Here is a 16,584-nt window from a genome sequence, read left to right as displayed (position 1 = left end):
TACTGAAAGTGATGAAGGAGAATAGCCTGAAACCAAGACTACTCTACCCAGCAAGGATCTCATTCACATTTGATGGAGAAATTAAAACCTTTACAGACAAGCAAAAGCTGAGAGAGTTCAGCACCACCAAACCAGCTTTACAACAAATGCTAAAGGAACTTCTCTAGACACGAAACACAAGAGAAGGAAATGACCTATAGTAGCGAACCCAAAACAATATATAAAATGGAAATAGGAACATACATATCAATAATTACCTTAAATGTAAATGGACTAAATGCTCCCACCAAAAGACACAGATTGGCTGAATGGATACAAAAACAAGACCCTTATATATGCTGTCTACAAGAGACCCACTTCAGAACTAGAGACACATACAGACTGAAAGTAAGGGGATGGAAAAAGATATTCCATGCAAATGGAAACCAAAAGAAAGCTGGAGTAGCAATTCTCATATCAGACAAAATAGACTTTAAAATAAGGACTATTAAAAGGGACAAAGAAGGACACTACATAATGATCAAGGGATCGATCCAAGAAGAAGATATAACAATTGTAAATATTTATGCACCCAACATAGGAGCACCTCAATACATAAGGCAAATACTAACAACCATAAAAGGGGAGATCAACAGTAACACATTCATAGTAGGGGACTTTAACACCCACTTTCACCCATGGACAGATCATCCAAAATGAAAATAAATAAGGAAACACAAGCTTTAAATGATACATTAAACAAGATGGACTTAATTGATGTTTATAGGACACTCCATCCAAAAACAACAGAATACACATTTTTCTCAAGTGCTCATGGAACATTCTCCAGGATAGATCATATCTTGGGTCACAAATCAAGCCTTGGTAAATTTAAGAAAACTGAAATTGTATCAAGTATCTTTTCCGACCACAACGCCATGAGACTAGATATCAATTACAGGAAAAGATCTGTAAAAAATACAAACACATGGAGGCTAAACAATACACTACTTAATAATGAAGTGATCACTGAAGAAATCAAAGAGGAAATAAAAAAATACCTAGAAACAAATGACAATGGAGACACAACGACCCAAAACCTATGGGATGCAGCAAAAGCAGTTCTAAGGGGGAAGTTTATAGCAATACAAGCCCACCTTAAGAAGCAGGAAACATCTCGAATAAACAACCTAACCTTGCACCTCAAGCAATTAGAGAAAGAAGAACAAAAAAAACCCCAAAGCTAGCAGAAGGAAAGAAATCATAAAAATCAGATCAGAAATAAATGAAAAAGAAATGAAGGAAACAATAGCAAAGATCAATAAAACTAAAAGCTGGTTCTTTGAGAAGATAAACAAAATAGATAAACCACTAGCCAGACTCATCAAGAAAAAAAGGGAGAAGACTCAAATCAATAGAATTAGAAATGAAAAAGGAGAAGTAACAACTGACACTGCAGAAATAAAAAAAATCATGAGAGATTACTACAAGCAACTCTATGCCAATAAAATGGACAATCTGGAAGAAATGGACAAATTCTTAGAAATGCACAACCTGCCAAGACTGAATCAGGAAGAAATAGAAAATATGAACAGACCAATCACAAGCACTGAAATTGAAACTGTGATTAAAAACCTTCCAACAAACAAAAGCCCAGGACCAGATGGCTTCACAGGTGAATTCTATCAAACGTTTAGAGAAGAGCTAACACCTATCCTTCTCAAACTCTTCCAAAATATAGCAGAGGGAGGAACACTCCCAAATTCCTTCTACGAAGCCACCATCACCTTGATACCAAAACCAGACAAGGATGTCACAAAGAAAGAAAACTACAGGCCAATATCACTGATGACATAGATGCAAAAATCCTCAACAAAATACTAGCAAACAGAATCCAACAGCACATTAAAAGGATCATACACCATGATCAAGTGGGGTTTATTCCAGGAATGCAAGGATTCTTCAATATACGCAAATCTATCAATGTGATAAACTATATTAACAAATTGAAGGAGAAAAACCATATGATCATCTCAATAGATGCAGAGAAAGCTTTCGACAAAATTCAACACCCATTTATGATAAAAACCCTCCAGAAAGTAGGCATAGAGGGAACTTTCCTAAACATAATAAAAGCCATATATGACAAGCCCACAGCAAACATCATCCTCAATGGTGAAAAACTGAAAGCATTTCCACTAAGATCAGGAACAAGACAAGGTTGCCCACTCTCACCACTCTTATTCAACATAGTTTTGGAAGTTTTAGCCACAGCAATCAGAGAAGAAAAGGAAATAAAAGGAATCCAAATCGGAAAAGAAGAAGTAAAGCTGTCACTGTTTGCAGATGACATGATACTATACATAGAGAATCCTAAAGATGCTACCAGAAAACTACTAGAGCTAATCAATGAATTTGGTAAAGTAGCAGGATACAAAATTAATGCACAGAAATGTCTGGCATTCCTATATACTAATGATGAAAAATCTGAAAGTGAAATCAAGAAAACACTCCCATTTACCATTGCAACAAAAAGAATAAAATATCTAGGAATAAACCTACCTAAGGATACGAAAGACCTGTATGCAGAAAATTATAAGACACTGATGAAAGAAATTAAAGATGATACAAATAGATGGAGAGATATACCATGTTCTTGGATGGGAAGAATCAACATTGTGAAAATGACTCTACTACCCAAAGCAATCTACAGATTCAATGCAATCCCTATCAAACTACCACTGGCATTTTTCACAGAACTAGAACAAAAAATTTCGCAATTTGTATGGAAACACAAAAGACCCCGAATAGCCAAAGCAATCTTGAGAACGAAAAAAGGAGCTGGAGGAATAAGGCTCCCTGACTTCAGACTATATTACAAAGCAACAGTAATCAAGACAGTATGGTACTGGCACAAAAACAGAAAGATAGATCAGTGGAACAGGATAGAAAGCCCAGAGATAAACCCACGCACATATGGACACCTTATCTTTGATAAAGGAGGCAGGAATGTACAGTGGAGAAAGGACAGCCTCTTCAATAAATGGTGCTGGGAAAACTGGACAGGTACATGTAAAAGTATGAGATTAGATCACTCCCTAACACCATACACAAAAATAAGCTCAAAATGGATTAAAGACCTAAATGTAAGGCCAGAAACTATCAAACTCTTAGAAGAAAACATAGGAAGAACACTCTATGACATAAATCACAGCAAGATCCTTTCTGACCCACCTCCTAGAGTAATGGAAATAAAAACAAAAATAAACAAATGGGACCTAATGAAACTTCAAAGCTTTTGCACAGCAAAGGAGACCATAACCAAGACCAAAAGACAACCCTCAGAATGGGAGAAAACATTTGCAAATGAAGCAACTGACAAAGGATTAATCTCCAAAATTTACAAGCAGCTCATGCAGCTCAATAACAAAAAAACAAACAACCCCATCCAAAAATGGGCAGAAGACCTAAATAGACATTTCTCCAAAGAAGATATACAGAATGCCAACAAACACATGAAAGAATGCTCAACATCATTAATCATTAGAGAAATGCAAATCAAAACTACAATGAGATATCATCTCACACCAGTCAGAATGGCCATCATCAAAAAATCAAGAAACAATAAATGCTGGAGAGGGTGTGGAGAAAAGGGGACACTCTTGCACTGCTGGTGGGAATGTGAATTGGTTCAGCCACTGTGGAGAACAGTATGGAGGTTCCTTAAAAAACTACAAATAGAATTACCATATGACCCAGCAATCCCACTACTTGGCATATACCCTGAGAAAACCAAAATTCAAAGAGAGTCATGTACCAAAATGTTCATTGCAGCTCTATTTACAATAGCCAGGACATGGAAACAACCTAAGCGCCCATCATCGGATGAATGGATAAAGAAGATGTGGCACATATACACAATGGAATATTACTCAGCCTTAAAAAGAAATGAAATTGAGCTATTTGTAATGAGATGGATAGACCTAGAATCTGTCATACAGAGTGAAGTAAGTCAGAAAGAAAAAGACAAATACCGTATGCTAACACATATATATGGAATTTAAGGGAAAAAAAATGTCATGAAGAACCTAGGGGTAAGATAGGAATAAAGACGCAGACCTACTGGAGAACGGACTTAAGGATATGGGGAGGGGGAAGGGTGAGTTTTGACAGGGCGAGAGAGAGTCATGGACATATACACACTAACAAACGTAGTAAGGTAGATAGCTGGGGGGAAGCAGCCGCAAGGCACAGGGATATTAGCTCGGTGCTTTGTGACAGCCTGGAAGGGTGGGATGGGGAGAGTGGGAGGGAGGGAGACGCAAGAGGGAAGACATATGGGAACATATGTATATGTATAGCTGATTCACTTTGTTGTAAAGCAGAAACTAACACACCATTGTAAAGCAATTATACCCCAATAAAGATGTTTAAAAAAAAAAAAAAAAAAAAAAAAAAAAGAAATCATTTTGATTCTGATTCTATTTTCTTCTTCTTTTTCTAGTTCATACTTATGATGCCTTCTTTACTGATATATTTTGTGATTTTTTTTTTTTTAACCATAAGCCTATATTCTTTGGAAGTTTATAAGTGGTGATCTTTTGAGGCCTAGGTTAAAGATGGGTTTCTTCAATGAGGATTTAGTTTACTTCTCCTAAGTTCCTGGGGACCATTTTTAAGAGAATCGAGAACTTGAAGGCTTTTGGAGCCCCCAGGAAGTATGACTTTAGGCTGCAAACCTACATGAGGCCTAGCTTGTGTATCTAAATTCTTAGAGAATAATTTCCTCCTCTGTCCTCAGCCCATCTCTTGCTCCTTGAACAAGCTGCTTCCCACTCAGTCTTCATAAGGCTATTTCTTCTGCTTGGGATCATACTCTTCCACCCTGCTGCTGGGTAGCTTCAGGTCTCTTCTTAAATGTTACTTCCTTAGGGAAGGCAAGCTCTCTCTGAAGCCCTTCGTTCTTTTCCTTCACGGTACTTAGTGATACTGGGATTAAGTCATTATTTGTGTAAATTGCCATCCTACTCCCTACAGACTGTCAATGCCATGGGGAGAGGATATTTGCAATTCTACCTCATGGTTGTATTGTTCCCGCCTATCACAGTGCCTGGCACATTGGAGACACTCGAAAATTATTTATTGGATGAATGGATGAAGGAATGAAAACTTGAAAGTGATCTATCAATATAAATATACCTATGACCTCGAAATAGCAACAAAGTCAAGGATATAATTCTAGATGTAAAAAGGTGAATTTCAGCGATCACTGGATCTCTAGATACTTATTTGCCGTTAGAGAACGTGTTTTTTATTTGCTGTAGCTAACATGGCCTGCTGTGACCACGTTCTACTGAAAGCTTTTGTCCACTATCAAGACGAGATGAGGGTGTGGTGTTAATCAGACTGACAGGAGGCTGGAGGGATCGCTCTCGTGTAGTGGTGACATAACGTGTCTGAAGGGATCCCACTCAGCAGGTTAGAAAGGTGGATCAAATAACAACACACAATTTAAGAAGGAAAATACAGAGCACTGAACTTAGGCCCCCCGAATCTAATTGAACAAATACAGAATAAGGGGCCTTAAGGGCCAAACATGTGAAAGGCATGGAGATTTTAATTGACTGAATGAGTCAATGGTGCAGCGTGCCTGCCAGGGAGGCTGATGTGATGTTCGGTTCCTTTAACAGAAGTAGTGTGTTGAGGACAACTGAAGTCGTGGAGCTTCCCTAGTGAGACCACCGTTGCCATCCGGGTCCAGTTCTTAGAGGCAGATATTGAGGGAGGTTTTGACAGCTGCGCACCACTGACATTTCCAAGCCGTGTCATATGAGAAGCAGCTGAAGGGCTGGGGGTTCCTAGGAAATGCGGAGTAGAATTTGGTAGAATACAATAGGGCTGTCAAGGAGATGGCAGGGCCATTCGATTTGTCCCCTGTAGATCCAAACAGAAGAGCCAGAACCACCAGGCAAGGTTGAGGAAAGTGGCTCTGGGTTTAATTTGCAGCGCTGCTTGGCAGGGGACTGGGCTGTGCTGAGTCCCTCTCTACTAAAGGAAATCACACTTAGGAAAAGGAGAGATGAGCTTTGGGAAGCTCTCTGTCAGCTTAGGGAGGGTCTCTCGGGGTGGTAGAGTCCCTTGCTCCTTTGTGTAGGTCCATAGCCTTTTGTAGTTTGGACCCTCATCATGTCTGGAACGCCAAGCCAGAGAGAAATGGCCAGTTAAAAATTTAGAGATCTCGTTCACTATTTCTAGAATCCCCTGATCTAGCCTAACTCTCAGAGGGTAATCTCATTTCTCTTCACTGTGTCACATGTGCCACCTTCAGAAGCAGCAGAGTGGAGGCTGAGAGGCCACTTGTGGTGGCGGGGATTCACACACGGGGTGAAAACTGGACCGGCTGCTGCAAGGGCCCTCATCAGGGAGTTTCTTTCATTCTGGAAGAAGGCAGAAGTGTTCTGTAATTAGAGGCAATTAGGAAATGCTGTGGGAAATGCCATAAGGAGCCTTTACCATAAGGAAAGAAATACAAAGGAAAATTAAAATGACGATCATATTCTATAAAACTGTTTCTCACAGTTGTGGTGGGCACTAAATATGCTTGGTACTCTAGCCCAGTAGCACTGCATGCCCTTGGTCCCAGAGGAGGACTGAAGAGACATGAACGGGACACAGTAAATTTCCCCTCCTAGAGGGAAAAACAGGAAGTACATCTCTTACTGCTAACATCCCTTATTCTGTAATTCTCTTTGAATCTGCGTAATTGAGTACATGTTCTAAGAAGAAGCCAATAAAAGGCACCTGAAAAGAGGTATGTGGTCAACTAAAAAATTATTACTTTTTTCTTTAAGAATTAAATTTTTTTAAATATATTTTGGTCTTCGCGGCATGTGGGATCTTAGTTCCCCCACCAGGGATCGAACCTGCACCCCCTGGTTGGAAGTGCAGAGTCTTAACCACTGGACCACCAGAGAAGTTCCTAAAAAATTATTACTCTTTAGTTTTCTTTATCTTCCTGGCTTTATCTGAAAAACTTAATTTCAGGAAAAAAAAAAAACCCTTTAGATAAGATTGTCCATCAACTTTGTGGACGAGCATGAAGTGCAAATGTTCTCATGAAAACGTTTAGCTCAGAGCAGACACACCTGATGGTACCCATCACTACAGCACAACAGCAAGAGTTGTTCTCACTCTGTTATGAAATAATAAATCCATTGGTTAAAAGGCTGCATTTTTTCAAAAGGGATTACACTTCACATTAGAATTTGGTATTGCTTTATAAGCATATGGGCATAGCAATTGGAAAGTGACTTGAATTTTTTTTTTTTTTGCGTACGCGGGCCTCTCACTGTTGTGGCCTCTCTTGTTGTGGAGCACAGGCTCCGGACGCGCAAGCTCAGCTGCCACGGCTCACAGGCCCAGCCGCTCCGCGGCATGTGGGATCCTCCCGGACCTGGGCTCGAACCCGCCTCCCGTGCATCGGCAGGCAGACTCTCAACCACTGCACCACCAGGGAAGCCCAGTGACTTGAATTTTAAAACATAGGAATTTTAAAAATTGGAGTTGGGCTTCGGGATTTATTAGCTACGTGACCATGGGCAAATGAGGTAACCTCCCTCTGCCTAATTCCTTCATCTGTTAGGTGAGGATAGTAATGCCTACCTTGAATGGTTCTTATAAGGATGAAATAAGAAAATGTACAAAAGCCCCCAGCACAGCAAAAAGCAAGCGCTCAGTTAACAGGAGCCACCGACAGAACAGTGTCCAAGCCATTGTCATCTTGCAGGATGCAGAGCTGCGATTGCTTCGAGCAGCAATTGGGGCACACAGCTTAAAAAGAGTTAGCTTTGGGGAGTTAGAGTGAGACCTCTGTTGCCTTCAGATTTTCATGGAGAAAAGGGTTAGTCACTTCTCTGGTCAGTATCCTTGTGATGTATTGGAAATAACGTCAGTTTTTTGAAAATTATTTGAACTAGGAGTTTCCTGATTAAATTTCACTTCAGTTAGGAATTATTATTGAATAGCAGTTAGATTTGCCAAAGACTACCCTGGAAATAATTTAGGCACTTCTGTAGTTACTTCTGTCAGGTCACTGGGTGCCATTTGTTACCATCCTCCTGTCCTGGCTAAATGATATAACCATGGTATATTGGCTGGTGGGTACTATTCAGTGTGCCCACCTAGTTATCAGTTGCCCTTTGGTGTCCTGAAAGGGTTAATGATGCCCAACTATTTCTAGTGAGAGCACATTGCAACTGGGAGAATCAAACTCAAAGGTGTTTCTTTGGACAGTATCTGCATATCCCAGAGAGAAGAAGACCTAGGAGAGAGGTAAGATACAGTTGAGCTACTTAAAGTGCTTAAGAAATGACCCTGACAGAATATCCATAGGGGCAAGGAGATGGAATATATTTCTTGGTTTAGCATATTGGCAGAAATCAGTTGGCATCTGTCACAGGAAGGATAAACAGAAGCTTTGATTTCCCTTCTCAAAATACACTTGGCTTCTTCTCTGCACTTACCCCTTGGCCCTCATTCTGATTAGAATTTGAAGGAACAGGCTCAGTACTTTGCATCTAGTTAATTTGGTGAGTTCACTGTACTCCCATCCCTGGGCTATTCAGTAGTTCAAAAATAAATATTGAAGCACTTGTTGAATATGTAACATGCATCTCTTTTGAGCTGCCTTTTATAACAAAGGGTAGTTAGTTAGTATTTACATAATACTTTGAAAGTACTTCAGAATAGCTCTTATTAATAATAACTAGTCAAATACATAATGGCTCAGCTGACAAGAGAAAAATTTTTGATTTTCTATTGAAAAGTGTAAGCTCAGGAAGAGAGAGATGCACGTGTATTTGTGTATGTACAGTATTTGGGACAAATACATGTCTCAAGGGACAGTCAGGAGGTTAACTGGACCAAAATTCAAGCTGCCCACTGAACCAGGCTAAGGTTCACCAGAAGTCTGCGACCTGATTCTTGGACTTCCGTGCAAAAAACTGGCGGAAGCTGTGAGCACCTGAGCTTTGAGAACATTCCTGCCCCCTGGGGTGTGTGTGTGTCGGAGGCTTATGTGAGCTCATGGGGCTTTTCCAGCGCTGACCGCCAGCCTTGGCAGGCATGAGGGGTCCAGTAGCGAAACTTGGCCTTTAAGTTATCAAGGGCCTGTTGTGACAACATATTCAGCTCCAAGGCAGAGATCACTCTGCTTCAAGGGTGACTCAAGTCTGGGGGTCAAGTGGAGATTATGGGTGGGATCTATGCGCAGATCTGGCCCTTCCCAATTAGGGGGCCTGAGGGTGACACTAGTGCGGGTAGGTTGGGAGGGTCTGGGGATGGTCCTCCCAGGAGGTGCTGCATGGATGTGTCCTGCGTGAGAAGTGATGACAGGGCCATCACGTTGGCTTTCATGATTCTGGGAAAGGTGTCAAACCACGAGGTCACATCGAAGTGTGTGTACAGTGGCGGGGGTGGGGGGGAGGAACTGTTTCCCTTGCCTCCCCTGAGGGAGGGGGTCTCACGGTTCGGCCACACCTCACGTCTCTGCCTTGCACGTTTCCTGGTTCAGACCCGGTCCCACGTTCTCTCCGCCTGTCCCCAGGCCCACCACCGACCGGCCCCAATCCTCCAGACACCACTCCCGGGGCCTGGGGAGGTTAGGGGGGTTTGCTCCAGCCAGATGCACTGAGATCGCGGCGGCGGGAGAGGGCGAGGGGAGGAGGAGGCCCGGGGCGCAGCCGTGGGTGGGTGCGCTCTGCCCAGAGGGGGCGGGGGCGCCGGGCGCGCACGTGCGGAGGAGGCGGAGGGAGCGGGGGTGGGCGGGGGGAGCGAGTGCGCCACTAGAGCAGGGAGCGCGCCCCGCAGCCGCCGCCGCCGCCGCCGCCCTCCTCCGGAGAGAGGCAGGAGTGAGGCTGTGCGAATCGCCGCATTTCGATGAGTAGCGGCCGAGGCGCGTCCCTCCGCTAAACGGCTGCAGCCCAGACGCCCGCGGTCCAGCAGCGGCCGCCGCCCAGCCTCGGCCCCGCCGCCGCCCCACAGCCCCGCGGTCCAGGCCGCACCCAGCCCCGCGAAGACCAGCACCAGGAGGCGGCCCGGAGCGCGGCCACAAGACCCCCCGGCGGCGTTTTCTCCGCAGACCGGTGCGTGGTTTGCTTTCGCCGGGGAAGGGAGCCGAGGGGCGGGCCGGCCGGGAGGCCCCTCAGGGGGCCCGACAGCGCCGACTCCTCCCGCAACCGCGGGGTCCAGGGGAGCGCGGGCGCGGAGGGCAGGCGGGCGCCCCCCTTCGGCCGCCGCCGCCCTTCCCGCCGTTCCTCGAAAGGAGCTGCCCGGCCGCGGCCGGGGGCGGTGTGTGCAGGCGGCCCTGGGGCGCTGCTGGCACCTGCCTCTTTTGTCTGGTGCCACCGGGCTGAGGACGGGAGTCGGGCGAGCGGGGCCCCCATTCTCTCGGCCGCCTTGTTAGTGGAGATGGAGAGCTAGGGCGGAGGAGCTGGGCCAGGTGTTTGTCATTGTCAGAACTGGCCGCGGAGTGAGGACCAAGTGTGCGCCCAGAAGGAGTGGTCGGGTCGGGCCTCTTATTGTGTGCGTGCTTCCCCGTGGGCCCGGGAGGGTGGTGTGTGATTGAGGACGGGGCGATCCGTGCCCGGGGGGTGACTGCAGTGTGGGTGCTGCAAGCACGTTTGCGGGGCCTCGAGTTCCCTTGGGGACAGCGTGGCTGCCCCGTGTACAAATTAGTACCTGCAGTGCTAACAGCCTGCGGAGAGGAAATGGCATTTCTCTCCTAGCGGGGAAACGCATGCCCAGCCCCGCACGGCCCCCCACAAAAGAGGCCGCTGCTGAAAACCGGGTCTGCTCGGAATCGCTGCTGCATTGGGCCAGGAGATGCTTGCAGGAGCTGGAGCGGTTGAAAGGTTTCATTCAGGCCGGCTTGCTCTCCCCGCCTCTGTGAATGTGTGTCCAGATTCTGGTGCACACGCGTTCAGCGGCCACACGGCAGGGTGTTCCATGAATACGTTTTATGAATGTTCCTAAATATATCTCTTTTCGCCGGGAAAGTAGGACGGCCTTTTAAGTATGAAATGTCACATGAATGCGGGTCAGAAGGATTTTAAGAGAGGTTATATGTAGGAACAGTGTAAAAGGTATGCACACATCCTGTGATATCTGTGTCCAGGGTGGTGCATGCACACTGAAGGTGTGTTTGCTTCTTCGTGCGTGCCTGGCCATCCACCTACATCCTAATCCCACTGGCAAAATGTGCCTTGGGACCTCCAGGTCTAGCATCTACTTAGATGTGGTAGGTAGCGTTTATCCAAATTATTTCTTGGTGTGTGTGTAATCTCCAAAACAGGAACTCGTGTGCTCATCTAGAGAAGGATGAACACACAGTTTCTTCAAAATGGTGAGAAATCCCATAGAGAGCAGTCGAAGAAGCTGATTTCTTGGCCTGGCAGTGTTTATAGGAAAATCTCTGATAAGACCCAGGCCGGGTCTTCACCACCCAAGCCTCTGGGACCTCTGTGGCTTAGGTGGTGCAGTTACCTTCTCGGTCCCAGGACACATGTGTGCCCAGGCCCTTAGCCATCCATGGCCTGTGAACGCATGGCTGTGCCCTCTAGCCAGCTTCCTTGCAGAAAGTGGGGACCTGTGGAAGCCCGGTGAATCTTCTTCAGGAGCTCTTGATCCGAATATATGACTAAGCCAGTGGAATTGCTGAGCCAGCCAAGCAAGGGAAAGAATACCTATTTTGAAGCCACACATAATATCTGGAACACGAGGATGTCTAGTGTGGTTTTCGACATTTCATTTAGTGGTAGCTGTAGCCTTGAGAATGATTTCCCTTGGAGTGTGGTTTTTCTTTGTCACCCACATCATTGCCTACTCTGGGGCAGACTAAGTGAAGGGAAGTAAAAGATGTGGGCCCTGCTGTGGTTGAACACATGATCCAGTTTGGAGAAATATACAAATAAAATCAACTTTTCTCTATTTTAAATTGATCTTTTTTTTTTTTTTTTTCCAATTGGGGTGGAATTGTTGGTTCTAGAAGCCCATTCCCTCAAGGGAATTCCAACAATTGCTAAATAATTTGACCTTTGCAGATTGCGAATCAACAAGAGCCCCTTGGAATTAGATTTGCACTCTGGTGACACAATTGTGCCATCCTTTCTGCATGTCCTGCATGTTTTCTTTTGGTTGATTTGGATTTGGAAGGAAATGCCTAGGGTTGGAAGAATGATCACTGCATATAAAAAATAAAACCTTCAACAGCCAATCTGACCTTTATACTTTACGAAGTTTGAAGAGTCTAGTGAGGTGGCATGGGTTTTTGAGTACTGGCAGCATCATCCCCCAACACACACATCCCTTTTGGAAGACAAAAGAACTCCTTTTAAAAACAAATAAAAAGAGTAGGAGCAGTTATGATATCATGGGCAAAATATTGGCTCTGTTAATTAATAGCTCTCTGAAGGATTGGATATCAACTAATAATTGTTTTGAAGTTATCTAACTTCAAAATCAATGCAACCACTTCATACCTACCTATATATGGTATATTTTTTCTGGAAAATGCAAATTTAGACTAAAAGTGAAGTTATTGAGTGGCATGAGGCAGTTTTCATATTTGGAGGAAAAAAAATACACAGAACTAATAATCACTCCAGATTGAATCCCAGCCCACCGCTCCCTCCCCCCAGCAGGGTCAGCTGTAGAATCACGAGTAGGTGAAAACGTTGATGGCCTGGAGACCACTGTCTGGTCTCTGTGCACACAGCGTCTTTGGCAGTTAAGTGGCCTGCCCAAGGTCACAGAGCTAGTGAGGAGTGAGGGCTTTAAACACCTTACTTTACATGTGACGATGGGCCAATCCCAGGGGGTCTAGGCCTCTAGGACAGAGTGCACAAGTCGGAAAGGAGGGAGTGCCAGCTTCAGAGGCAGTTGGAGTGAATCTGGGTTCAAGTCCCAAGGCCCTCAGTTCTGTCTTTGGGACCCTGGATACATCCTGCACTCATCCTCAGTCACAATAATACCCCTCCCTCACTGGACTGGCAGGAGGTTTAGAGGGAGCTCTTAGCATGTTACACAGCAGTTGATCGCCACGTAACAGTGTCAGGCACGTCATAGACGTTCAATAAATGTGAGCTTTTTCCACTCCACTCATTTCAGGAGTGCACAGTCTCTAGCAGTGCATGAAGCTTTTGAGCATGAATTTGTAGCCATTCTGAATGGCTCAGAGGTCAGTTGACTGAGGGTGAAGGAAGGGTCAGGGAAGCTTGGCAGTACTTTGGGCTGGTTTGGACTGACCTTCGGAAAGGTGACATCATCTGTGTGGTGGGATTTGGGGAGCACTTGTAAGGTTCTTGCCCCCAGTTTTCCATTTCCCGTAAACTCTTATTTCAATATGCCTGAAACTTTGTCCTTGAAACTTCTTTCCTTTGAATGTTGAGGTTTTCCCACTTTCTAGATTGCCCTGTTTAAAACACGGATCCCCTGTGAGGGGCAACAGCACGAGCCCTTATCAGCTAACCCCTGAGCAAGGACGAATTGATCCCAGAGGCAGCAGCTGATGACAGGGCTCCATGGAAAGTCAAATGGGGACGTAGGGGCACAGGTGTACCTTTTAGAAGGTCATGAGCTGGAAATCCGCGGCGGGGGGTGGGGCTGGGGGAAGCTCACCTGGGGCCTCCCTTACCGGAGGGAGAGATTCTGTTCCTACTAGGTCTTTTTGCGACAAAGTCAGGAACAGAAAGGCAGATTTTATTAATAAAAATATTAATACTTATCACAGGGTAGACATTACCCTAAGTGCTTTATGTGTTTTAACTTACTTAATAGCTGATGTTAACTATGAGGTAGGTACTGTTATCTTTTCCATGTGTGATTCAGGAAATCGAGGCTTAAAGATGTTGAACAAGTAGATTTCTCAAGGTTACGCAGTTCATACGGGGTCAGGTCTCGGTCAACATCTTCAAATCTCGATTTTCTCAACCACAGACAGAGAGAGCCTTAGTGGAAGGAAAGGCCAAGTGTCCCAAAGAAGTAACTTCCATTCCTTCTTCTTGTTCTTATTGCTGTGCTGTGTCTCTTTTTCCTTCTTCTTTTCTGCCCCTGCCTCCTTCCCTTTCTCCTCCCTCCCCCACCTTTCTTTTTCTTCTTTTTTTTTAATCCACCTTATATGAAGCATTAAATATAAGTAAATGAGTTATGGTGAGTCCACTTTTTAAGTAAATTTCAATTCAATATGTGAATATGCTGGAAAATCTCTTTTAAGTTGGTAGAATCTACAGATTGTTTGCTCTTGGTCTAGCCATGCAGAGTACAAACACTAGGTAAAATGTTTACAATCTGACTCTTAAATGATACCTGCCCTCTTTTGATTCCTGGTCCACCACGACCACTATATCTTGAATCTTTAGCCCTGTAGTGAAATGAAAGCTCATTTCCTACCTACCCTTGAAGTCAGGCAAACCTGGGGCAGAGTTCTTGATTCAGGCATTTCTCAACTGAATTACTTGGAGAAATTTTTCTGTGCCTCAGTTTCTTCATCTGTAAATCAGGTTAACAATACTTTGAAAGGTTTGTTGTGACTGTTGGAAACAATAGCTGTTCAAAGCCTGACGTGCTAGGTGGTCAATGCGTACAGCCATATTCTGACAAAGCTGGGGTTGATTAATAAGCTGTTTCCACTGGGTCTGCCTCTTCTATTTCTTTGTCTTTTCTCTCCCAACTTGATAATTCATATCAAACATATCATCGATTATAGCAATATCTCCATCAGCTGCTCTCAAGCTGAGCCTTTCAAATCAGGGTGCAAAAATAACATCTTTGTGTGGCTGTTTGTGTTTCTGTGCCTCCCAGGTTCAACTTTAACTCCGTCATGTCCTTCGGCAGAGACATGGAGTTGGAGCACTTCGATGAAAGGGATAAGGCGCAGAGATACAGCCGAGGGTCGCGGGTGAACGGGCTGCCCAGCCCCACGCACAGCGCCCACTGCAGCTTCTACCGAACCCGCACGCTGCAGACCCTCAGCTCTGAGAAGAAGGCCAAGAAAGTTCGTTTCTATCGAAACGGAGATCGATACTTCAAAGGGATTGTGTATGCCATCTCCCCAGACCGGTTCCGATCTTTTGAGGCCCTGCTGGCTGATTTGACCCGAACTCTGTCGGATAACGTGAATTTGCCCCAGGGGGTGAGAACAATCTACACCATTGATGGGCTCAAGAAGATTTCCAGCCTGGACCAGCTGCTGGAAGGTGAGAGCTGGGAGATACCTCCCAAGTGACCCTAGGGCATATGGCTTCGGTTCCCACAGGTCCATATTATTCTCACCATCTTCTGCTTGATCTCTAAGAGACAGCATTCAGCCTTGTGGCTGTGATCCTTACTGTACCACATGGTGGAGAGTTCACTTGTCTGTACAGTAGCGTAAAAAGAAAAAACCCCGGGCTTCCCTGGTGGCGCAGTGGTTGAGAGTCTGCCTGCCGATGCAGGGGACGCGGGTTCGTGCCCCGGTCTGGGAGGATCCCACATGCCGCGGAGCGGCTGGGCCCCGTGAGCCATGGCCGCTGAGCCTGCGCGTACCGGAGCCTGTCCTCCGCAGCGGGATGAGGCCACAACAGTGAGAGGCCCGCGTAACGCATAAAAAAAAAAAAAAAAAAAAAAAAAAAAAAAAAAGAAAAACCCCAACAAACCTAATGGTATTCGATCAGGTAGCTTATAATAATGGGCTGAGGGAAAAAGTATCTTAATTCTACAGCATCCTCTCTATTTTTTCTCACACCGTGCTATGTTAATTTTGAAAGTCCCATTTTTATATCTTTAATCACATAGTTCTTACTTATTTTCTAGCTGCAAATTGAACTTTGCTACCACATGTGTGAAAGTACTTGAACCGAAAATAACTAATAGATCATGACATTTTGAGTTTTAAGGAATCTTAGATAGGTATCAAACCTATTAATTTTAATCACTGGAGACTGAGGGCCCCAACATTCAAGTGACATGTGTCTGTGCGTACATGGTAAGATAGTGTTGTTGCTGGACCAAAAGTTAGATTTGCTGCCTGTTCTTTTCCAATATGACGCATTTAAATTTTAAAATTATTTTAAGGTTTGACTGATTTTAAGTTTAAAAGGATTGTTGTCTTTCTGTGGTGTTTGGAGGAGTTAACCTGCTCAGTTTATTTTGTTAAGTTTAACGTAGGGTAACAGTGATTACCTATTTTAGACATTTCATGTGGAAATAGGACTATTTGGGTCCACGGATGAGGCCTGGTGTCTTTTGCAGGCAGAGTAGGTTGCCTTCTCTGGAATACACGTGTCTCAGGACTGACCCTGTTTGAACAGGGCGTGAGGTCTCTAATCACCTTAGAAATCATAATTGAAGTAAAATACCTTGGGAGAAAAATAACCAGGATTAAATTCATGCTGAGATGTAAATGAGGGTAGCCGATCCTCTTTGGAGAGTAGATTTTTCTAAGTTGAGGTCTCAAGGTCCTCATGAAATATTAGTGCAAAAGCAACACGGGAAAGGAAGTTGGGAATGTGGGGAGAGCTTGATTCACCCCGAGTTCATCTTTACTCCGGATGTATTTTGCCCAGGCCCTGC

At 44.7% G+C, this 16,584-nt stretch overlaps 1 protein-coding gene across 9 annotated transcripts in view; it reads left to right on the top strand.

Moving 5' to 3' along the window:
- The first annotated feature begins 9,798 nt into the window (after window positions 1–9,798).
- Window positions 9,799–16,584, top strand: part of DCLK1 (doublecortin like kinase 1) — a 339,558-nt gene continuing 332,772 nt past the window's right edge. For 7 of the 9 annotated variants that reach the window (XR_004346634.1, XR_004346635.1, XM_032610863.1 and 4 more), the window contains exons 1-2: window positions 9,811–10,121; window positions 14,836–15,230. Coding sequence is in view for 7 of the 9 variants with exons in the window: in XM_032610863.1 (XP_032466754.1) it covers window positions 14,855–15,230 (376 nt within the window). In the remaining 2 variants the exon portion in view is untranslated. Of the gene's footprint in view, window positions 10,122–14,835; window positions 15,231–16,584 lie in introns of all 9 variants that reach the window. The other 2 variants (XM_032610859.1, XM_032610865.1) reach the window with 2 other exon arrangements.

The sequence above is a fragment of the Phocoena sinus genome, chromosome 18, assembly GCF_008692025.1.
Source record: "Phocoena sinus isolate mPhoSin1 chromosome 18, mPhoSin1.pri, whole genome shotgun sequence".
NCBI lineage: Eukaryota > Metazoa > Chordata > Mammalia > Artiodactyla > Phocoenidae > Phocoena > Phocoena sinus.
The sequence above is the reverse complement of the archived record's forward strand: the minus strand, read 5'-3'. Positions and strand labels throughout refer to the sequence as shown.